Consider the following 24,512-nt stretch of genomic DNA (forward strand, 5'->3'; position numbering starts at 1 on the left):
ATACACAAGACAGACGCCCAAGGTCAGAAGATGAGGTTGATGGAGTCGTCTGGATAGACTGGAATCGTTGTGCACTGGGTCCGAATTTCTGGCCACTGTGCATACTCAAATTAATTAAAATCATGTTGCCTACTGTCCTACATGGTTCTTCCCTAAAACAGTTGTAATTCACTGATTTCTGGTAAGATCATGTTAGAAACATGGGTCACTTTCTGAATTACAGTAAATACTCCATTTTCAGCCTGCAATGCAAAGGTGACAACATTGAGCCATGTTAAAACGGTATATGAAACAACTCATGCAGCCAACTTTCACAGAATATCACAGTACAACTTTGGAAGTACAGCACATTAAACCATTTCATCACAGGTCAAAAAAGTAGTAGAAAATTTAATTAAGTTTTACAACATAATTATACAATTGAGTCAAGTTTTATTATCAGTCTTCACATAATTAATTAAACACACACACACACACACACACAAGCTACAACCTCACATGATAGCAGGGACAAAAGATCAACAATTATTTTTCAAACAATTATCTGTACATGGTTATTTTCACCATCAAAAATGTGTAATCCTGGAGAAAAGAAGCTCATCGAATGATTGACAAAGGAAAATACATTTACAGTTCAGTTCACAGGGTTTCACTACTGTGGTCATTTAGACTTCCTTCTCTTAGACTGGGTAGGGCTGGCACCCGTTTCTGAAAGGACACAGAGGAGAGAGAGGGGGACATGTTGGATGAGACAAATCCCTTTACAATAAAAACGTAAACTATATGTATGAGTAAATTGTGTATGAGAGAGTGTTTGTGCTCTAAATCAAGTCTGCGTGCATGTGCGTGTACCTTTAGCAGCAGCACCGGCTCCAGGCCTGGCCGGTCTCTTCCTCTGCATGCTGTCTGCCACAGTCTCCTCCTCCACCTCCTTGTCGGCCCTCGAGCTCCGTCTGCTAGGACCCTTTGACTTCTCCACGGCAGCCCTGATAGATGCCCGACGGAAAACAGAGCAAGAGACACAGCAGAGGAGATAGAAAAGAGAAGCAGGAGAGGTCAGTTACAAAGAAAAAAGAAGAAACTTCAGTAGCTACCCAGTAAAAGTTGGAATATCGCTCCGGTATTCCTTCAAGTTGGGAAAATCGCTTCGGAGTGGGCTTTCCTCATCTATTTTTTTATTTAACCTTTAACTAGGCAAGTCAGTTAAGAACAAATTCTTATTTACAATGACGGCCTACCACGGCCAAACCCAAATGACGCTGGGCCAATTGTGCGCCACCTTATGGGAAATCACGGCCGGTTGTGATACAGCCTGGAATCGAACCAGGGTCTGTAGGGACGCCCCAAGAACTGAGATGCAGTGCCTTAGCCGCTGCGCCACTCGGGAGCCTGTCCACCACAGATACTGTCCGTCTTCACCGTAAATAGTATCCGATAGATAACAACATGGTGGACACGACAGGGCTGCTGCGTGCGTCCTGGCAGTGCTCACGTGTAAATACATACCTTGAGCCCAAGTTAACGGGTGTCTTTCTTTTCTTTGCCCATCTGTGATAGAAGTGGAAAAACAGCAGTCAACTAAACTGTGATAATGCTTAACAAAAATGGTTTTATTCCCCCAACATACTCTTAGTGACAATCATCCCCAGAAGAAAGAAATCATCAGACATAGCTTATTCATACTCAATTAGCACAGTCAGTTCTTATGCAGTGGAAGTACTTGTCGTCTTTGGACGTTTGGATATAGTTTACATGCTAAGCATACATGCACTATATATATATATATATATATATATAACTATAAATATATACACATATACATACACAAAAGGTATGTGGACAACCCTTCAAATGAATGGCTTCGGCTATTTCATCCACACCCGTTGCTGACAGGTGTATAAAATTGAGCACACAGCCATGCAATCTCCATAGACAATCATTGGCAGTAGAATGGCCTTACTGAAGAGCTCAGTGACTTTCAACGTATTTGGTATTTGATTGGGATCCCCATTAGCTGTTGCAAATTCAGCAGCTACTCTTCCTGGGGTCCACACAAAACATAATACAGAATGACATAATACAGAACATCATTAGAGAAGAACCACATTCATTTTTTAAAAAGGCACACGTAGCCTACATATCAATGCATACATATAAACTATCTTGTCAAATAGGGCAAAGAAGTTGTGTTGCCTTATCTGTTTTTTGAAACCATGTTTGTTGTTTATTTGAGCAATATGAGATGGATTGAAGTTCCATGCAATAAGGGCTCTCTATATATATATATATATATATGTTATATCCTTGTATTGCTACTGCTGTATCATCAAATGAATTAACTAAGTGAGTCTCAGAAATGACTAATATATGAATGTTATCTGATGTTAGCAAGTTATTGATTTCATTAACCTTATTTCTAAGGCTACATATATTAATATGGGCTATTTTCAGCCCTTTCCTGGGTAGCTTAATTAACAGAGATAGACATACTATTGAAAAGAGCAGACAAAGCAAGATAAAAAATATATACATTCAGCACATATATACATTCCATTAATCAATTGGTGTGTGTGTGTGTGTGCTGCGGGGTTGAGGCTACGAACCCATAAGCTTGGCTCTCATCCCTTCCAGGCTTCTGGGAGGGAGGGTGGACAATGAGCCTGTCATAGCGGATGTACGCAATGTCCCCACGTGCTCTGGCAGCTATCATGACTGGGATCAGTTCTTCCTCTTCTGGCGCACAACTTCAGGATAGTCCTGGTTAAGATATGCATTCCTCTCAAGTTCTTGGCTCTTTCCAGAACAGCTACCTTGTTCTTGAACCTCAGGAACATGACCACTATCGGCCTGGGCCTATCACCTGGGCCGGTAGTGGGTTTTCCAGTCCTGTGGACACGCTCCACCTCAATCTTCCTGTGGTCCCATCTTCAATTTCTCAGAGATCATTTCCCTCACTTTGTCCTCAAGACTCCACCCAAGTAGGTCTCAGGTGGAGATTCTGCAATTCCGTCCACAACCATGTTGTTTCGCCTTGATTGTCCCTCAAGATAGTCTGATTTATCTGTTATCATGGATTCACACACAGGACTGATGTCCTCTCTTAATGACTTACAGATTGCTGCCATCTTGCCGTTCTCCTGTTTCAACTCGTCGAGCTGACCCTGGGAGAACTGCAAACTCTTCTTCAGGTCGTCCATTCTTTTATTAGTAGAATCCACCAGTATTTGGACAAAAAACTTGAAGCTATTTTATTTTTGTTTTAACTCCTTGTAGGTCTCTTTTTCTTTGTTTAAAAGATCATTCACGCGTGATAGAGAGACAGCAATGGCACCGTCCTCAATGGTACAGCCGCCAGCTTTGGTCTTTGTCATGGCAGCTAGCAACATATGTTAGGCTGTTACTCCTCTCAGTTCCAGACAGGGCAGGTCACCGAGAAAATTGAAAACAACAAACAGCAGGGCTCTAGACAGCCACAAACCCGGGACAATCCGCATTCCCAGCCACAATGGCTAACCAGGTCGCAGGCTGCGTTCAAGAACACCTCGCTAGGTTGATGTCCAGCTACCTAGCAGTTAGGCGAGCTGCGACTCCAAATAGCTCCTCAGACCCGTCCTTCGTCGGCAGGATCACTGGAAAGATACAAGCAGTCCCAGCAACTGATGCCAACTGCGTCGTGGGATCCAACAGAAGAAGCTAGGTAGCTACCGAGAACATTCCAAACAAACAAAACCGAGCTCTTTCCCGTTCCACTTACAACAGGAAGTGACGTCTGTGGCTGCAGAAAATAGTAGAAGTGGCACTGTCATAGGATGCCACCTTTCTAACAAGTCAGTTTGTCACATTTCTGCCCTGCTAGAGCTGCCCCGGTCAACTGTAAGTGATAATATTGTGAAGTGGAAACTTCTAGGAGCAACAACAGCTCAGCCGCAAAGAGGTGGCCACACAAGATCAGAGAACAGAAACGTTGAGGTGTCCACATACCTTTGGTCATGTAGTGTAACAAGTGGCTCATCAATTTTTTTTTCCTCATGTACCCCCCCCCCCCCCCCCCCCCGCCCGACCATATGAACTCCCTGAGTTTTAGTAGTTACAAATGGCAAAGCATTTCGGTTTACAAACATGGCACTTACTGTAGACTAGGCCAATTACTAACAAATACTCAAAGAATACTGAAGTAACCTTTTACAGGCAATGGAATAACCCAATTATCTCTGGCACGACAAGTATTTATTTTATACTGACATTTTGTTAGTCTGAAATGTCTTGAGAACCTCACCCTTGTTCAGTCACAGTGGCAACTTCTTCTGCTGTAGAAGGAAAAAGTGACAAACAAAAAAAGTTACTAAATATCACAACAAGATGCATGCTATGTTCACGGCATACAGTGCATTATATAAAAGCACGGTCCAAGACCTGTACAAGTATCTTATAACAAAACCATTTTCAGATTTGGTCTCAGACTATAACATTATTTAATACTGTATATACAAAAGTATGTGGATTCGGCTATTTAAGCATAGGTATATAAAATCAAGCACACAGCCATTTTAATGTTTTATACAAACATTGGCAGTAGAATGGCCTTACTGAAGAGCTCAATGACTTTCAATGTGGCTCTGTGAAACAATAACACCTTTCCAACAAGTAGGTTTGTCAAACTTCTGCCATGCTAGAGCTGCCCTGGTCAACTGTAAGTGCTGTTATTGTGAAGTAGAAATGTCTAGGTGCAACAACGGCTCAGCCGTGAAGTGGTAGGCCACACAAGTTCAGAGAACGGGACCGCCGACTGCAGAAGTGCGTAAAAATCGTCTGTCCTCGGTTGCAACGCTCACTACCGAGTTCCAAACTGCCTTTGGAACCAACGTCAGCACAAGGACTGTTAGTCTGGAGCTTCATGAAATGGGTTTCCATGGCCGAGCAGCCGCACACAAGCCTAAGATCACCATGGTCAATGCAACGTGTCAACTGGAGTGGTGTAAAGCTTGCCACCATTGGACTCTGGAGTAGTGGAAACGGGTTCTCTGGAGTGATGAATCACGCTTCACCATCTGGGAGTCCAATGGACGAATCTGGGTTTGGGGGATGCCAAGAGAACGCTACCTGCATACAATGACATTCTAGACAATTCTGTGCTTCCCCAAACTGTTGCCACAAAGTTGGAAGGCCCTATCTCACTTCAGCATACACAAAGCGAGGTCCATACTAAAATGGTTTGTCGAGATCAGTCTGGAAGAACATGACTGGCCTGCACATAGCCCTGACCTCAACCCCATCGAACACCTTAGTGGAAAGCCTTCCCAGGCTGTTATAGCAGGGAAGGGGGGACCAACTCCATATTAATGCCATGATTTTGGAATGAGATGTTTGACGAGCAGGTAAATGCATACTTTTGTTCGTGTAGTGTAACTTGTGCTTCTATGCTGTAGTTGTTACATGTTATGGTGCCCTCTAGATATACCACCATCTTTGCATATATTCCATTTGTACTCTGTTACCAAGTCATATTATGTCATTGCCATGTCATTACATAAAGGGTCCGGAGGTTCCACCATTTTGTTATAGAGCAGTTAGTGTGACATTACTTACCAGTATTTTCAGTAGCAGAAGGCTCCTCTTGCTGTAGAGCTTCAGGCTGGATTGACACTGGGAGGAAGGAGATGGTGGAGGTTGTTATTATCACTGAAAGGTCGATAAGTTACTCAATCATGGATTGATTGATATGTACCTGGGATGATCTGGGTATTCTCCGAAGGTGCTGTGGCCTCTGGTGGGGCTGGCTGGCTTGGAGGCTCCATGGCTGTGGGGACAGGCTGAGCCACAGTAGGGGTAAGGGCCGCTGGGGAGGATATGGCTGAGGAGTCCTTGGACGGGTTGGAGGGTCCAGTGGTGGCAACAACAGGAGATGTAGATGGGGACAGATTTGGTATCGGGACTGGAGCTGAAGGAGGAGCCGGATCAGGGAGAAATGTAGCAGTGGTAGGAACAGGGGCAGTAGTAGTGATTGGGGTGGTGACAGGGACTGAGACTGGCGGAGGGGTGGTAGGTTTAGAGACTGGGGCAGGAAAAGGGGACTGGGCTGGTATAGCAGGTTGAGCATGAACAGGAGTTGGAGCTGATACGGGAGGAGGAGGAGTGGTGTCTTTCGGAGCAGCAACAGAAGTAGTCCGAGTCTGTGCTCCAGACACTGTGGCCTCAGTCTGGGTGAGAGATGCAGGGGATGTATGAATGGGCACACCCCCAGCGTTCAGACCTGTCTGGTGCTGGTAAGCCCCCCCTAAAGTCTGGGTTAGCCATTCCTTAGAAACCTGCTGGGAATCTGGTGGACTGCTCACTGGTGCAGAGCCAGGAGCCTGGAAAGGCTTGCCCTGGGCAGCCAAGGAGGGGGAGCATGGAAAGGCGGACCCTAGGGGCTGCTGGAAGGGAGATGAGGCAAACGTAGAGGCTGTGGGATAGGGGCTTGGACGGTGGGAAGGCTGCCCAACTGTTGGGGTAGATTTCTGTCCGGTGAGCGCCTCACCATAGGTCTCTGGTTTGGGAGTGGTAGGGCTTTGCTGCTTGAGAGGAGGCAAGTTACTAACAGGGGAAGCCTGTCTACTGGCCATCTGGACCTGCTCAACTAGCGTTCGGGCAGGCTGGGTGCCGGCCACACTGACCACAGAAGCCTGGGTCCAGGCAGAGCCTGGGGCTTGGGCCTGGGTTGGAGCGGTGGTGAGCTGGATATTAGTTGTGGACACCTGTATGGGCCCTACCATGGTGATCGGCTGGGACACCATTGTGGTGTTGGGGGCCACAGATGCAGCGGGGACCTGGAAGATTGGGGTACCGGTATTAATAAACACAGGCGTGGTAATGAATTGGGGCCGGGGGGCAGTGGTCTGCTGGCTGAGCTGCTGTGGTCTGATGTTCTTACTGGGCATGGCCACCATAGTGGAGACGATGGCTGGGGAGGCCTGAGGGGTGGAACTGATAGTGTTGGAGGTGACAAACACGGTAATCTGGTTGGGGGAGATGGTGGCAGAGGACGCAGGGATCTGCAGGACTGCGGAGACACTGGCCAGGGGTTTAGGGCTGGGGATTAATTTGGGACTAACTGCAGGGTTTGAGTTAGAGTTTGGTCTGGGGGAAACGTTGAGGCTGGGACAACTATGACTGACTGCGGCTGTGTTGGGGCTAGCGCCCACATTGACACGAAGACTAGGAGCAGGGTTTAGAGTAAGGTTGGGGCTAACAGTCGAGTTTAGATTGGGGCTAGGGCTGTGATTAGCATTAAAATTGGGGCTTCCTTTAGGATGCAGATTAGGACTACTGGCTGGATTTGGGAGTTTGGGGCGGGGGGTTGAGCTGGGCTTGGGTTTAGCTTCTGTCTCGTTCACAGCAGCACCAGTAGTAGCAACAGCAGTATCCCCCACTTCCAAGCTCTGAAAAGCACTGGATGGGTTCTCTTGATCTATGGAGGCTTTAGTGCTCTCCTTGTAGACAGTATCCCCAGCTGGAGCACTCTGAGTGGGCCTGGCAGGCACGCTGGGGGTGGCTGCGTTATCCAGTAACTGGTTAAGGGAGATAGGAACATCCCTGAGAGCAGGAGAGGCCTCATATACAGATACAAACTCCTGCTGAGGAGCCATCTGTACAGGCTGCCTCTCCCCTGCTACCATTCTGCGCTCAAGCCCAGCTTTAGCCTCCTGAGGAGTTGGGACACGAAGGCTAGCCATCCGGGGGGCAGAGAGCTCCCTCAAAGGCTGGGGCATCTGCCGCTGCTCTACACTTACCATTCCCTGCCCTTCCCTGGGCATCTCAGCTGTGTTATCCTGGAACCCCTGGAAGGGGCTCTGGATCTGATGGGCATCCAGGCTCACCCCAACTGCGAGTGGGAGTGAGACCGGGCTAGGAGGCACTGGGGTAGGGCTCAACATCATGGTCTGCCCTGTCTGGGGGTTGACCATGTGTTGCTGGTGAGGGGAGGTTAGGGCAGTCTTAGCCCCCTTCTGCCTCCCCAGGCTGGGGGTAGTGGATTTGCGGCTGGAGGCAAGGCTGGATCTGCGGCTGTTACTGGGACTGGCCCTTTTAGCCTGCCCTCCTCCAGACTGCTTGTCCTGTTTCCCGTGGCCCAAGTTGGCCGCTCCACTGCCTATAGGGAAAGACTGCTGACCATTGTTAGAGTTACCTCCACCACTTCCATTGTTGCTGGACATAGTTAGGCTGGGAGGGGCCTGCCCTATTGCTTTGAGAGTGGTGGGGTTGAGCCCACCCTGCTGTTCAAAACCCCGGCTGAGGTTGGGCTGCCTGGGTGGCAGAGGGATGTTGATCTTGGGGGGAAACAGGCCTGCGATGGAGGCGTTCAGCCTCTCAGGGGAGAGGTTGATCTCAGAGGGCTCAGTGCTGGGAGGACGGTTGGTAGGTGTGAGAGGGTGGTGGTAGGGCCTGGGACTGGCCCGGTTGGGTGTTTTGGGCCTGGAGCTCTGGGAGGTGGTGGCAACGTTAGGGAAGTGGAGGCCAGGCATGGGGCCACCCTGCAGGGGCTGAGGGGGCATCTGTTGCTGGGGACTGGCTCCAGGGTGCTGGGGCATGGGCGAGGGGCTGGGGCCCTGCTTCATCATGTGGGCGTTTGTGCCCTGGTTCACCACCAACTGTTGGGCTCCATTCCCAGACTGCATCCCCATCTCCTGGCCTCCAGATCTGTCTTGCAGTGAATTGGGACCTCCAGGGGCCTCCTCAGCCCCTGTTCCTTGGGAACCAGGCCCTGCCTCAGGGTGAGACATCCGCCGGGCTGCCCCAGTCATCTACATAGGTAGGGATAGATGATATACACACCCCAGGGAATTAATTAGGCATAGAATATTAACAAGACAATAATAAATATAATATAATTCAAACATCTATCAGATTGTGTCCAACCTGTGGGTTGACCATGAGGGGCATCCCTCTGGGTTTGTCTGGGGAGGGGGGCACTCCTCCGTGCCCCTGGAGGTTGATCATGACGGGCATGTTGCCCTGCTGGGTGCCAGGCATCCTCTGGGCCTCCCCAGGGTTCATCATGCCCCTGGGGGGGTTCTGCCCACCTGGATGGAGGGGCATCCGGTTTTTAGCCTGCTCCTGCTGCATCTTCATGACCATCTGCTAATATAACACAACCGGAACAAATTAGCTATATAATCCATAGTTAACATGGAAAATGTGTCGTGGCGACACACACGCAGTCGATGGTACCTGTTGTTGCTGCTGCTGCTGTTGATGGTGTGGTTGTTGCTGCTTTTGTTGTTGTTGTAGATGATGAGGGTGCATCTGTGGCTGGCCTTGAGTCTGACCCAGAGCTCCAGCCACCCCCTGTTGCTGTCCTGGAGGAACTTGCATTCCCTGCATCTGCTGTTGCATCTGTTGCTGCTGTTGTTGCTGTAGCTGCTGTTGTTGCAGCTGCTGCTGATGCTGCTGCTGCTGTATATGCTGCTGTTGTTGATGCTGCTGCATGAACTGCATAGGCACCTGCTGTAGGACTCTCTGGTCTCCAGGCTGACCTGAGAAAACTGACATGAGAAAAAAGGAATGATAAGAAGCCATTCAACTAAAAGATACAAGTGTGAGTGAGCAAACCAAGAATCATGAACATTGCATACCTGCAGGCCTGTTGGTGAAGTCTGAAAGTTTGGGTCCAGAATGGTCCATGCCCACCCCCTGTTCCCCACTCAGTGCTGGCAGCTCTGGGTCCTCCAGGCCAACACCCATATCCAGACCCCTGGGTAGAAGGAAATAATACCTCAAATGACTAACCATGTCCAATACCAAATAGTTTGTGTGGATATAGCTTAAGATTTCAATAACATTCAGCTCCTTACCCTAGCCCATCCATCGGCTGCTGTCCCTCCCCTACTTTGGGCTTCTTCTTGCGTGGTGGTTTCTTCTTCTTGGGTTTGGCCTGGCCAGGTCCTCCAGCCCCCTGCTTCCCCCCAGGTCCAAACTGACTAGCCGAGATGTCACTCTGGAGCAGGTTGACCAGGAGAGGACTGGTGAGCGTCACGTCCTTGTTCACTGGAAAACCCCCTGCCTGAGCGCACAACCCACTCATAGGCATTTGACCCCCGAACTGGGGATTGAAGTTCATCCCGTGACCCGGGAAGTGGCCGTTGCCCACCTGCATGTGCTGGGGGGCTCCAATTCCTGTCATGCCTTGCTGCTGTTGCTGACCCTGTATGTCCTGGAGCATCTGTTGGACACTGCCCATGTCGCCTGTACAGCCACTGGGGTCTCCGAGAGCGTGTGGGTGTTGCTGCGTCGCCTGTTGTTGCTGCTGTTGTAGAATGGCTTGTTGTTGTTTCTGTTGTTGGAGCTGCTGCTGCTGTAGCTGCTGCTGGACCAGAGGATGACCACTGGGGAGTCTCATCTGACTGTGCATACCCATGACCTGGTTTGGGTTGCCACCCATGGGGACCTGAAGAAATTTAGGAATGAGCAAGTGAAATAATATTTCCCTACACAGGGAAATTGGGTTTTCCACTTATTGCCACAATGCAAATAACTTTTTTTTTTTAAAGAAATTGAATACCTGTTGGAGCTGCTGCTGGGTCATCTGTTGATGTTGTTGTAGCTGGTGTTGCTGCTGCTGTTGTTGGAGCTGAGCCATTTGCTGCTGCTGCTGTTGTTGGCCCACCTGAGCTTGCTGGAACTGAGACATGTTACCGGGCCCGTTAGGAGACGGACCCCGCATGACCCCAGCTTGACCTTTCACCCCAAACGCATGTTTGTTTCCTTGCATCTGTTCCATCATGGAGTTTTGCTGTTGTTGCTGCTGATGCTGCTGTTGTAGGAGCATCGCCTGGTGCCCCTGCCCTCCAACCACCTGGCTGTGCATCACCCCCTGGCCCTGCTGGGGCACCAGCTGCTTGGGTGGGGTCATGCCTCCTCTCTGCCCTGGGTTGAGGGGTCTGGAGAGGACCGTTTGCCCCGGACCCCCACCCTGGACCATCTGGCTGGGGGACGAGGACACAGGCTGGCCCTGGAGGCCCATCATCTGGTTCTGGAGGCTGGGCTGGCCCATACTGGGGCCTGAGGTGGTGCCTGGGGGCTGGCCGGCCATGCCACCGTGGAGGCCCATGACATTGGGCTGGGAGTGGCACGGACCTTGCATGTTGGTGGGGGTGGAGGCTGACGACTGGGCTCCTGAAATCAGATCATAAGAGAATGACACTGAAGTTGGCCTGATACAGATTAAATCATATCACTGTATTGTCTGCTGGGTTAGTCCACTTGATTTGAAACACTTTTTGACAACACCTCTTTTGATTTAAACTAAACTCTCCATACATACTCGCCCAGTGGTCAGAAAGTAACTTTTTGGACCTGAATGCCAAAACATTCAAGAGATAGAGGTGCCCAAAGTTGAACCTTTTTGCATACCCTCCTCATGGTATATGAGACATCCATGTCTTCAGCACTGGAAAAGATACAACAATCGAGTTTGACATAATTTAAAAGCTTACAAAGAGGGTTGTCAAACTAGCATAATTTCCCGAATAAAAAATAATATACACACAGCTGAAGTCAGAAGTTTACATACACTTAGGTTGGAGTCATTAAAACTTGTTTTTCAACCACTCCACACATTTCTTGTTATCAAACTATAGTTTTGGCAAGTTGGTTAGGACATCTACTTTGTGAATGAAACAAGTCATTTTTCCAACAATTGTTTAGAGATTATTTCACTTATAATTCACTGCATCACAACTCCAGGGGGTCAGAAGTTTACATACACTAAGTATGTACGTCTGTGCCTTTAAACAGCTTGGAAAATTCCAGAAAATAATGTCATGGGGTTAGAACCTTCTGATAAGCGAATTGACATAATTTGAGTCAATCGGAAGTGCACCTGTGGATGTATTTCAAGGCCAATTCAATTGTTTACAGAGAGATTATTTCACTTATAATTCAGTGTATCACAATTCCAGTGGGTCAGAAGATTACATACACCAAGTTGACTGTGGCGAATTTGCCAACCTTGGTGTTCTCTGGCAAATGCCAAAATTCCTGCATGGTGTTGGGCTGAAAGCACAACCCCCACCTGTGGACAACGGGCCCTCATGGAGTCTGTTTCTGACTGTTTGAGCAGACACATGCACATTTGTGGCCTGCTGGAGGTAATTTTGAAGGGCTCCGGCGAAGGTAGCGGTCCTGTTGATGGGTTGTTGCCCTCCTACGGCCTCCTCCACATCTCCAGATGTACTGGCCTGTCTCCTGGTAGTGCCTCCATGCTCTGGACACTATGCTGACAGACACAACAAACCTTCTTGCCACAGCTCGCATTGATGTGCCATCCTGGATGAGCTGCACTACCTGAGCCACTTGTGTGGGTTGTAGACTCCGTCTCATGCTACCACTAGTGTGAAAGCACCGCCAGCATTCAAAAGTGACCAAAACATCAGCCAGGAAGCATAGGAACTGAGAAGTGGTCTGTGGTCCCCACCTGCAGAACCACTCCTTTATTGGGGGTGTCTTGCTAATTGCCTATATTTTCCACATGTTGTCTATGCCATTTGCACAACAGCATGTGAAATGTGTCAATCAGTGTTGCTTCCTAAGTGGACAGTTTGATTTCACAGTGTGATGGACTTGGAGTTACATTGTGTTGTTTAAGTGTTCCCTTTATTTTTTTGAGCAGTGTTATATATATATATATATATATAAACATATACACACACACACACACACAGTGGGGCAAAAACGTATTTAGTCAGCCACCAATTGTGCAAGTTCTCCCACTTAACAAGATGAGAGAGGCCTGTAATTTTCATCATAGGTACACTTCAACTATGACAGACAAAATGAGAAAACAAAATCCAGAAAATCACATTGTAGGATTTTTAATGAATTTATTTGCAAATTATGGTGAAAAATAAGTATCTTCACAAGGTTTTCACACACTGTTGCTGGTATTTTGGCCCATTCCTCCATGCAGATCTCCTCTAGAGCAGTAATGTTTTGGGGCTGTTGCTGGGCAACACAGACTTTCAACTCCCTCCAAAGATTTTCTATGGGGTTGATTGAGATCTGGAGACTGGCTCGGCCACTCCAGGACCTTGAAATGCTTCTTACGAAGCCACTCCTTCGTTGCCCCGGCGGTGTGTTTGGGATCATTGTCATGCTGAAAGACCCAGCCACGTTTCATCTTCAATGCCCTTGCTGATGGTAGGTTTTGTTACTTTGGTCCCAACTCTCTGCAGGTCATTCACTCTGTCCCCCCGTGTGGTTCTGGGATTTTTGCTCACCGTTCTTGTGGTCATTTTGACCCCACGGGGTGAGATCTTGCATGGAGGCCCAGATCGAGGGGGATTATCAGTGGTCTTGTATGTCTTCCATTTCCTAATAATTGCTCCCACAGTTGATTTCTTCAAACCAAGCTGGTTACCTTTTGCAGATTCAGTCTTCCCAGCCTGGTTCAGGTCTACAATTTTGTTTCTGGTGTCCTTTGACAGCTCTTTGGTCTTGGCCATAGTGGAGTTTGGAGTGTGACTGTTTGAGGTTGTGGAAAGGTGTCTTTTATACTGATAACAAGTTCAAACAGGTGCCATTAATACATGTAACGAGTAGAGGACAGAGGAGCCTCTTAAAGAAGAAGTTACAGGTCTGTGAGAGCCAGAAATCTTGCTTGTTTGTAGGTGACCAAATACTTATTTTCCACCATAATTTGCAAATAAATTCATTAAAAATCCTAGTCATTTTCTGGATTTTTTTCTCCTTTTGTCTGTCATAGTTGAAGTGCACCTATGATGAAAATGACAGGCCTCTCATTTTTTTAAGTGGGAGAACTTGCACAATTGGTGGCTGACTAATACTTTTTTCCCCACTGTATATAGTTGAAGTCGGAAGTTTACATACCGTAGCCAAATACATTTAAACTCAGTTTCACAATTCCTGACATGTAATCCTTGTAAAAATTCCCTGCACCATAACATTTAACAAATTTCTGTCCCACTGGAATTGAGATACAGTGAATTATAAGTGAAATAATCTGTATGTAAACAATTGTTGGAAAAATGACTTGTGTCATGCACAAAGTAGATGTCCTAACAGACTTGCCAAAACTATAGTTTGTTAAACAAGAAATTTGTGGAGTGGTTGAAAAGGTAGTTTTAATGACACCACCACCCCCCCCCTGAAATGTACAAAAATGAATGGGAAGTCATTGGCACTGGACAAACCATATACACGGTGTCCAATACCACTCAATTTGGCGTCGTTTCATTCAAAGTTTTGTCAAATGTCAAGTGTAACACTTTAAAAATCCAACAGATGGCGAGTGCGCTCCACCGTGGACTTTCATATTGCAAATGTAATACAAGTCAACATCCAAAAGTAACATTTTGAAAAACTTATCACCCCCTTAAAAAAGTGCTTTCTCGACCGTTTTTTAAAATTCTTTCAAATTTTGTGTCAATTACACATGTATAAGAGCTGTATCAACATACTTTAGTCATATTTTATCATCATTTTAAAATATATATATATATATATACTTGTTCACAAGGCATATGTTTGTCCATTTGCAATATAATTTCATAGGAAGTCAAAAGTAACTTTTTTTGGGCCAAATTCCATAAGAAATGTCCCAATGCAATATGAAAGATTTGAAAATGCCAAATCAGGAAATTATGTCCATTTGCCATGTACCATCACGAATTTGACATGCTCAAAAATCCTACAGAAATGCAAAATTGACTGGCTTGAAAAACTTGGGATGGCCGGGCAGTGATAGTGGTTCCTCTCCTTCGCTCGTTGTGTTGATTTCATCAGGTCCATTTGGTGATGGTCCCTCACTGTTGAATCTTATTGCAAATGCACGTGCATTTGCAATATGTTTCAATGGGCATTTACCATCACGAATTTGGCATGCTCAAAAATCCTGCAGGAAGGCAAAATTGACTGGCCAGATGAACTCGGGATGGCTCGGAAGTGATTCTGGTTCCTCTCCATCAGTCGTTGGGGTTGATTTCAGAATGTCACTTTGGTGATGGTCCCTCACTGTTTAAACATATTGCAAATTGACAAAAGTCACCAGCAAGTCACTGTCCATCAGTCAATTAGATATCATTCTGACACCACACCCACTTTTTCCAACTCGTTTAGAAGCCAACTATCACATACTTCAGAGTTGGCCCAAAATTCACAGCACCTTCTGTTCAAACCATAATAAAAACGTAAAACACGTAGTTACGTTCTAGCTGCGGGTCCAGTTCTGACATTGTGTAGGCCTATGTGAGACAACCCCGGATCCCAAGTTTCGGCTCGATAGGTCATTTGGTGCCCGAGCAAGACCCTAATTGGTGCTGCAAATCCACTTTTTTCCATGCCTTGCTACGGGGTCCTTGAAAGAGCTATCTGACAGAAACGTTGGGGTTCGTCTCTATGGGCCGAGCCGGTTTCAATGAACCTAGTCTTGAGTCTCTGAGACTTTTCTAAATGTCGGAATTTTTGTAATGGTCAAAATGAATTGAAGTAATTGCAAATGTACGAGGCTGTTTTTCGGTCCGAGAACCTTCTAGAGCCAAGTAACTCACCACGCACTATCGACTTGAGGTCTAGAACAGGTTTCTAAAGATTCAGAACTCTAGGTCTGAAGGTTATTTTTTAGTTCGAACAAAGGTAACTATTGCAGTCAATGTCTGTCTCTACACACCACACTGTGTCCCTCTGTCCTAACTGTGTGTGTGTGTGATTTTTTCTTGGAAATTTTATGGGAGAAATGGCTAATTTACAGTTCATGGGGGTTGCCTAAATCACACATATGATGTTTTGAAAAGATCTGACCTTTTTAACCCTTTGAAACAGCCCCTATGACATAATTTAAGGAACTTCCGGTTGGCACAGGAAGCTATAAGTAAACACATATCCTGATTGGGGTGTGCCTTTACAGAATCCTGAATTTTAAGTGTTTACGTTAAAAACTGACCGATTTACACAGGGTTGAATGCACTATTTATCACAAACTGCTGGTTGGGTATGGAAAAACACTTTTAGGGTGATTTTAACCACTTCCGGTTGCTTCAGGAAGCTTAGTATCAACACAGGTAGACCTCATAGTGTCCTGATGGACTGTCATTGAAGATGGTTCTTAAGACATTCATAACCCACATAGGCTTCAGGTTGACTTTAGAGGAGCAGGCGATGTATTCCTATGGGGAGAGATGTCATTGTAATCTGTGAGATCAAAAAACCCTTATTAACTGTTAACCTCTTCCTCCTACCCCCTAATTTTTCGAACATTCTGTTAAAAATCGCGCAACATTTCAGCGCCCTGCTACTCATGCCAGGAATATAGTATATGCATATGATTAGTATGTGTGGATAGAAAACACTCAGACGTTTATAAAACTGGTTAAATCACGGCTGTAACTATAACAGAACGTGCGTTTCATTGAAAAGTGCAGGAAAATCTGATCACTGAAAGTGGAAAAATATATCCATCTGCCGCTTCAACCCATTGTTATGGGTGAACAACATTAAATAGGGCTGAGGTTGCAGTACCTACAGCTTCCACACGATGTCAACAGTCTTGTCATTTGCCAATTCTTTGTTTCTTGGTCAAACGAACAAGAGACAGGCTTTTTCTTCAGGTCTCCGACCGGATATTTTGGTTGAGAAATACACGGACAGTATTTCAAGACGGACCCCTATAGAAAACACTTCGTCTCGTGATTAATTTGATCGCTTATTAACGTTTACTAATACCTAAAGTTGCATTACAAAAGTATTTCGAAGTGTTTTGTTAAAGTTTATCGTCGACTTTTTTAATTTTAAAAAATGACGTTACGTTATAAGACGCTATTTTTTCCGTTTATCACACAGTCTTCATAGATCGATATCTAGGCTATATATGGACCGATTTAATCGAAAAAAAGACCCAATAGTGATTATGGGACATCTAGGAGCGCCAACAAAGAAGATGGTCAAAGGTAATGAATGTTTTATATTTTATTTGTGCGGTTTGTGTAGTGCCGACTATGCTAATTATTTTGTTTACGTCCCCTGCGGGTCTTTTGGGGTGTTACATGCTATCAGATAATAGCTTCTCATGCTTTCGCCGAAAAGCATTTTAAAAATCTGACTTGTTGCCTGGATTCACAACGAGTGTAGCTTTAATTCAATACCCTGCATGTGTATTTTAATGAACGTTTGAGTTTTAACTAATGCATTTAGCGTAGCGCATTTGCATTTCCAGAGCTCTAGATGGGACGCCTGCGTGCCAGGTAGGAGCAAGAGGTTAAGGGTTAATGCCACACAGTCAAGGACAGGCTTGCACAGATCGGGAGGACCTCAGCAACGTACATGAGGTCGAATTGTGCTTCTCACCCTAATGGTTCTTTCACTGTCACCCAAAAGCAAATGACATTTTTGGGCCTACTTTTTTCACGGTCGCTGCACTCAGAGCAAGCTACGGTCAAGCTGGGCATCTTGTTGAACTCGGCACGGCCTAGAGAATATGAAAATGCCATTGCAGGCTCTGTGCGTCTTTAAGCACCACACTGTCACTCCATCCTTGCTGTTTGTGTGTGTGTGTGAGCTTTTCTTTGACATCTGTTGGAAGGAAATGACTGACTTACAGTTCATGAGGGTTGCCTAATCACACATATGAAGTTTTGAAAAGATCTGACCTTTTTATCCCTTCGAAACAGCACCTATGACACCATTTTAAGGCACTTCCGGTTTACACAGGAAGCTGAAAGTGAATACATATCCTCCTTGGGGTAGGCAATTATAGAATTTTAAGTCTTTGCGTTAAGAACTGACTTATTTACGGAGGGTTTAGGGAGTGTGTGTTTTCAGAAAATCACAGAAATCTCGCAGAGCACACTTAAAATATTCGTATGAACAGGCTGCAACTGGATCTGTAACTGTTTAAAAAATATATATACATTTTTGATCATCACCAATTTGACATTGTACGGTTTCTCTTAAATGACGATAGAGAAATGGCTGGTTCTTTATTTATTGATACCGTAGGTTCCTTTACTTTGACGTGAAGCAGAAAAATTGCTTTTGGACCTTTAATCCGAGAAAAATGGCCATAACTCAAAAACCGTTGTGGCCTCGACGCCAACTGCCCAATATGCCAAACCTATGCACACCCAGTTTCGGCTTTGAAATATTTTCCGTTTAGGAGATAAGGCCACATCGGGGCGGCAGCGTAGCCTAGTGGTTAGAGTGTTGGATTAGTAACCGGAAGGTTGCAAGTTCAAACCCCCGAGCTGACAAGGTACAAATCTGTCGTTCTGCCCCTGAACAGGCAGTTAACCCACTGTTCCTAGGCCGTCATTGAAAATAAGAATTTGTTCTTAACTGACTTGCCTGGTTAAATAAAGGTAAAATAAAAATAAAAATCGTTATTCATGATGTTTTGTACATTTGCAATATGATTCCATTCGCCCGCTTGTGGGATTTACCGGGACAGTGGAAAATTGACCAAAATTTGATTATTTTATAAATGGAAACCGAATGTCCGAGAGTTCATTTGATGACTTCCTGGAGAATCCGGCCCTGCCGCACAGGGCCCGACACCGCCCGCAAATTTTACAAACGTTTTCGGATGTCTGGTAAGGGTCCGTACATTTGCAATGTGGACTTTCTCACTAACCATATGGCAAAATGTTCCCTTACGGTTTGTAAACTTCCGACTTCAACTGTATATATAAAAACTTTCAACATCAAATATATAAAAAAATCTGTCATTATTAACTTTGTCATATACATTGTAGCTGATAACCCATTTGACATAATCTGAGGTGTTTGGGTTGTGCCCGCCCGCAGTTGAGACAAAGCATGCTCTTGAATACAGGGTGGGTGTCAAGTTTTGGCTGATAAATGCACTAAAATGGGAAAAGCATTGGCATTTCAACTTTCAAACGGTAAATTACACTCATTCTTCCAAATTAAATCATAGAAATATAGAAAATAGAATAGACATGACAATTTAAATTGACAGTCAACCGTGTGCGGACCGGAGGCCATCTTTGTGGTAGCAATTGGAAGTTAAAATTTAGATTAAAATAAAAATGTAATGGTGTGCAGTCAAAAAGTGATAGAAATCACATTGAACGACCCTGCAAGGGCTTTTTCTCTCACTACCGTTCAAAAGTTTGTGGTCACTTAGAAATGTTCTTGTTTTCCAAGAAACCATACATGAAATGAGTTGCAAAATGAACAGGAAATATAATCAAGATCAAGACAAGGTTATAAATAATAATTGTCCTTCAAAGTGCTTTCGTCAAAGAATCCTCCATTTGCAGCAATTACAGCCTTCCAGACCTTTGGCATTCTAATTGTCATTTTGTTGAGGTAATCTGAAGAGATATCACCCCATGCTTCGTGAAGCACTTCTTACGGTCAAGCTGCTCCCACAACAGTTCAAAAGGGTTGAGATCCGGTCACTGTGCTGGACACTCCATTATAGACAGAATACCAGCCGACTGCTTCTTCCCTAAATAGTTAATCAATCAAATTGGTCCTGGTCAGTTCCTGGATGGGAGACCAGATGCTGCTGGAAGTGGTGTTGGAGGGCCAGTAGGAGGCACTCTTTCCTCTGGTCTAAAAAAATATCCCAATGCCCTGCCCTGTGTAGGGTGCTGTCTTTCAGATGGGACGTTAAACAGGTGTCCTGACTCTCCGAGGTCATTAAAGATCCCATGGCACTTATCGTAAGAGTAGGGGTGTTAACCCCGGTATCCTGGCTAAATTCCAAATCTGGCCCTCAAACCATCACGGTCACCTAATAATCCCCAGTTTACAATTGGCTCATTCATCCCCCTCCTCTCCCCTGTAACTATTCCTCAGGTCGTTGCTGCAAATGAGAACGTGTTCTCAGTTAACTTACCTGGTAAAATATCAGATAAATAAATAAATAAAAAATAGTTTGGAGCTGTGCTTTGGGTCAATGTGCTGTTGTAGGAAAAAATTGCCTCCAATTAAGCTCCGTCCTTCTTCAAGATCCCTTTACCCTGTAAAAATCTCCCACTTTACCACCAGCAAAGCTCTCCAGACCATCACATTGCCTCCACCATGCTTGATGGCGTCAAGCACTCCTCCAGCATCTTTAAACTTTTTCTGTGTCTCACGAATGTTCTTCTTTGTGATCTTCAAACTTATATTTGTCTGTCCATAACACTTTTTCCCAATCTTCCTCTGTCCAGTGTCTGTTCTTTTTATACAGACTGACTATGAGATATGGCTTTTTCTTTGCAACTCTGCCTAGAAGGTCAGTATCTCGGAGTCAACTCTTCACTGTTGACGTTGAGACTGGTGTTTTGCGGGTACATTTAATGAAACTGCCAGTTGAGGACTTGTGAGGAGTCTTGTTTCTCAAACTACACACTAATGTCCTCTTGCTCAGTTGTGCACCAGGGCCTACCACTCTTTCTATTCTGGTTAAAGCCAGTTTGCGCTGTTCTGTGAAGGGAGTAGTACACAGCGTTGTACAAGATCTTCAGTTTCTCGCATGGATTAGCCTTAATTTCTCAGAATGAGAATAGACTGACGAGTTTAATGAGAAAGGTCTTTGTTTCTGGCCTTTTTTAGCCTGTAATCTAACTCACAAATGCTGATGCTCCAGATACTCAACTAGTTTAACTTCTTCGATATAGGGGGCGATCTTTTATTTTTTGGATAAAAAAAACGTTCCCATTTTAAACAAGATATTTTGTCACGAAAAGATGCTCGACTATGCATATAATTGACAGCTTTGGAAAGAAAGTACTCTGACGTTTCCAAAATTGCAAAGATATTATCTGAGTGCCACAGAACTGATGCTACAGGCGAAACCAAGATGAAATTTCAAACAGGAAATGCCCCAGATTTTTAAGGTGCTGTGTTCAATGTCCAATTTCATTTGCGATTTTCATGAATAGTTAACGTTGCGTTATGGTAATGAAGCTTGAGGCTATGATTACGCTCCCGGATACGGGATTGCTCGAAGCAAGAAGTTAAAGGACAGTTTATTTGCTTCTTTAATGAGAACAAAAATGTTCAGCTGTGCTAACATTATTGCAAAATGGTTTTCTAATGATCAATTAGACTTAAAATTATAAACTTGGATTAGCTAACACAACATTCCCTTGGAACACAGGAGTGATGGTTGCTGATAATGGGCCTCTGTATGCCTATGTAGATATCCCATAATAAATGTGCCATTTCCAGCTACAATAGTAATTTACAAAATGAACCATGTCAACACTGCATTTCTGATCAATTTGATGTTATTTTAAAAATGGACAAGAAATTTGCTTTCCCTTCAAAAACAAAGTAGAAATTTAACTGTGCTGATCTATTCTTTGTCTTGTACCTGTGTGTGCCATAACCTGGCTGCTCTGGAGCTGGGGATTGGCTCCTCCCCCAGGGGTTCCTGGGGCGCTAGTCACCTGACCCTCGACAAAGTTCTGGTTCCCTGGGACGTTAGGAAACCCCATGGGCAGGCGATTGGGCATGCCTATGATCAAACACCACCGTTGGGAATTTCATTAGCCCAGCATAAAAGGTCATTATAGTAAGTCTGGATACACAAACTGTCTGAATATTACTTTGATTTCAGCATAAATTGTGTTACTAAGTAATAAGTAATTCTAACTAATAAGGCAATGCTTCAGGAGATCATTTGTGACCATGGAACAAACCTACACTGTGAAAGTGAATGCATAATTTGTAGTCATCAGCAGTAGTTCAATTTCTTACCTCCCATTCCTCCTTGATGAACCAGAGGTCCAGCCTGCCCATTTTGGGGCATTACCATGAACCCTTGCTGCAGGTTACCCTGCTGTCCCAGTATCGCCCTGCCCGGTGAGCCTACCCCTTGAGAGAAACCCTGTGGGGTCATAGGTCTCGGTCCCAGCTGGGCCTGACCCTGCCCCATCATGGGAGGAGTCCCTGGAGAACCCTGCTGGAAGAGGGAAGGTGAAGACCCAGGAGACTTGGCTGTGAGGTTTCCCTGAGGCCCTGCTGAAGGAGGCAGAGGTGGTGGAGGTCTAAGGGGTCCTGCCACCCCTCCAGGCCCACCCTGGGGACCTTTAGGCTGGGGAGCTGCAAACTGACCAGCCCCTGGCTGCTGCTGGAGCTGCCCCTGCACCATTGCATTAAACACCTGGCCAGCCTGCTGGCTACCAAATGGGTACGGAGGTGGAGGGTGGCTGGGGGTCTGGACCATAGCCAGGGAGGGGGGACGTTGAGTCATCTGAGCTTGGGGAGGGGCCTTCCTCCAGGCTGAGCCCATGGGTCCTCCCTGGGCTGGCGGCGGCTGGAGGACCCCTGAGGGGAGCTGGTTCCAGCCGGAGGGTACAGGCATCTGGCCAGAGGAGTTGAAGGGGGGACGGGGGCCACCAAGCTGGGAGAGCTGGGCTTGTTGCTGGGCCTGCTGCTGCTGTTGCTGCAGCTGATGGAGGGCAGCCGGGTTGAGCTGCCTGCCCACCTGCATGGTCTGTGGTCAAAATACAGCCTTTATAAATAGAGTCAACTCCTGATACATTTAATCCTTGCATTAATTGGTAGTATTGATAGTGATTATAATGCATGGTTATTGTTGAGCTCCATTAGTGATTGTGTACCTGCATGTGGTGAGCTGCCTGAGGGGGTATGGGTCCTTGGCCGTAGGGGCCAGCCTGAGGATGCTGAAGCTGCTGCTGCAACGACATCATTGGGCCCATCGCATCTGAAGGGAGGGTAAAAACGTATATGGTCAATACCTTTGAACAAGTTGCACATATTTTGGATGTGTAAATGAGGTAACTGGTTGCTTATTAAGCATGCATATGACCTCACCAGTCTGTGAGGGGGGTCTGGCGGCTCTGGGGTGCATCTGTCCACTGCTGCCGGGAACCATGGCCTGTCCAGACATACTGGGGCAAGGGGGTACCATCGACGGGTTGCTCATTCTCATGCCTCCTACAAGAGATTGGTATGGGAGTTGGTTTATATTAACAACTAAAAGTCGATCAATCAATGCATAGAGTTCAACTTGTTACTGTACTGCCCCAAATCACCTGGGCCTGCTTGTCCCGGGAATCCCAAATCCATCCTCATCTGACCGGACGCACCGATTGGTCCATTTACCCTGACCTCCTGACCTCTATTCTGCCCAATGGCCACGTTTATGGCTCCTTCACCTGGACGAAAAAATGTAATACAAATATTAACAACAACAATCTAAGTACTTGTCAGGATGCTTACTATAAAATAAAAAAATAGATTTTGGGCATGACCATACCCATGGCTGCTGCTATTTTGGTACTGTACATACCCTCTATTTGTACAGAGAGGATGCCCAGGTCTCGGAGCTGCTGCTGGTTGTTCTGGGCCAGCAGCCTGAGGCGCTCTGCCGCATCCCGAGGAATGTTAAAGGTGACTCGCACACTGTTCCATGGCTCCACATGCTGGAGCTGCAGTCTCTCGGAGTCTGGAGAGGGATAGGTAGACATGAAGAAAGAGGAGAGTTGGGTGATGAGAGGGGAGTGGTAAGAGTACAATACCTCAATATCACTGTGCTTATCAGTATATAAATAACAGAGCTTTGAAATCATGACTTTCAACATTTTACTTTCATAATACATTCAAAAGTTGGAAAGTGTTTAGCCAGTTAGAACGGTGCACCACATCACCAACCATTACTAACCCAATTCAAGCATACTAGGCATCCTGTTAAGTATGTTGTCAAGTTTCTCTTGGAAGTCCTCGTCATCCATGTTTCCCCGAAAGGCAACAAAGATGTTGAAATCCCGCTCTCCAACTCCCTCCTGCCAGTGAACATCAGCATCCTCTCCAACTCCAGAGTCCTGGTCGGAATCTGAGTCAGGGTCCCCATCTGGGACTGCTGTCCACTGGGGAAGCTCTGATGGGGGGTGTTGATGTGCCATCCACCCCTCTTAGTGGGACTGGCGTGGGGAGGACAGGAACCGTTTATGCTGTAGAACCAAAAGATAACTTTACCTCTAAACATATGCCCAATTGAGACAAATATTGTATGTGATCAATTACATGTAAATCCATGGAATGTCATGCAAAACATGTTTTTCAATGGAAAGAACATAAGTGTCAATCTTCAGCACCAGACAACAGTTTTAGAACACCTACTCAAAGGTTTTTATTTATCTTTACTATTCTACATTGTAGAATAATATTGAAGACATGTTAAACAAATCAAAATGTACGTTATATTTGAGATTCTTAAAAGTAGCCACCATTTGCCTTGATGACAGCTTTGCACCCTGGAATGCATTACAATTAACAGGTGTGCCTTCTTAAAAGTTATTTTGTGGAATTGCTTTCCTTCTTATTGCATTTGTGCCCATCAGTTGTGTTGTGACAAGGACAGAAGATGGTATTTTACCAAGTAGGGCTAAATCTATATTAATGCAAGAACTGCTCAAATAAGCAAAAAGAAACAACAGTCCTTCATTACTTTAAGACATGAAGATTAGTCAATACCGAAAATGTCAACAACTTTGAAAGTTTCTTCAAGTGCAGTCGCAAAAACCATCAAGCGCTATGATGAA

The 24,512-nt window shown here is 45.6% G+C and overlaps 1 protein-coding gene across 4 annotated transcripts in view; it reads right to left on the reverse strand.

Moving 5' to 3' along the window:
• Positions 1–363: 363 nt before the first annotated feature.
• LOC124041687 (nuclear receptor coactivator 6-like) overlaps positions 364–24,512 on the reverse strand; it is a 34,935-nt gene continuing 10,786 nt past the window's right edge. For 2 of the 4 annotated variants that reach the window (XM_046359561.1, XM_046359562.1), the window contains exons 2-19: positions 23,633–23,921; positions 23,261–23,416; positions 23,004–23,126; positions 22,783–22,905; positions 22,569–22,672; positions 21,703–22,441; positions 21,317–21,460; positions 10,538–11,151; positions 9,831–10,423; positions 9,612–9,730; positions 9,208–9,521; positions 8,896–9,117; positions 5,726–8,780; positions 5,587–5,643; positions 4,277–4,307; positions 1,507–1,548; positions 853–986; positions 364–708 (exon numbers count right to left, since the gene is read on the reverse strand). In XM_046359561.1, the coding sequence (XP_046215517.1) occupies positions 662–708; positions 853–986; positions 1,507–1,548; positions 4,277–4,307; positions 5,587–5,643; positions 5,726–8,780; positions 8,896–9,117; positions 9,208–9,521; positions 9,612–9,730; positions 9,831–10,423; positions 10,538–11,151; positions 21,317–21,460; positions 21,703–22,441; positions 22,569–22,672; positions 22,783–22,905; positions 23,004–23,126; positions 23,261–23,416; positions 23,633–23,873 (6,858 nt within the window). In that variant the 5' untranslated portion in view covers positions 23,874–23,921 and the 3' untranslated portion in view covers positions 364–661. Of the gene's footprint in view, positions 709–852; positions 987–1,506; positions 1,549–4,242; positions 4,308–5,586; positions 5,644–5,725; positions 8,781–8,895; positions 9,118–9,207; positions 9,522–9,611; positions 9,731–9,830; positions 10,424–10,537; positions 11,152–21,316; positions 21,461–21,702; positions 22,442–22,568; positions 22,673–22,782; positions 22,906–23,003; positions 23,127–23,260; positions 23,417–23,632; positions 23,922–24,512 lie in introns of those variants that run through there. The other 2 variants (XM_046359563.1, XR_006839977.1) reach the window with 2 other exon arrangements.

The sequence above is a fragment of the Oncorhynchus gorbuscha genome, linkage group LG08 (assembly GCF_021184085.1).
Source record: "Oncorhynchus gorbuscha isolate QuinsamMale2020 ecotype Even-year linkage group LG08, OgorEven_v1.0, whole genome shotgun sequence".
Lineage (NCBI taxonomy): Eukaryota > Metazoa > Chordata > Actinopteri > Salmoniformes > Salmonidae > Oncorhynchus > Oncorhynchus gorbuscha.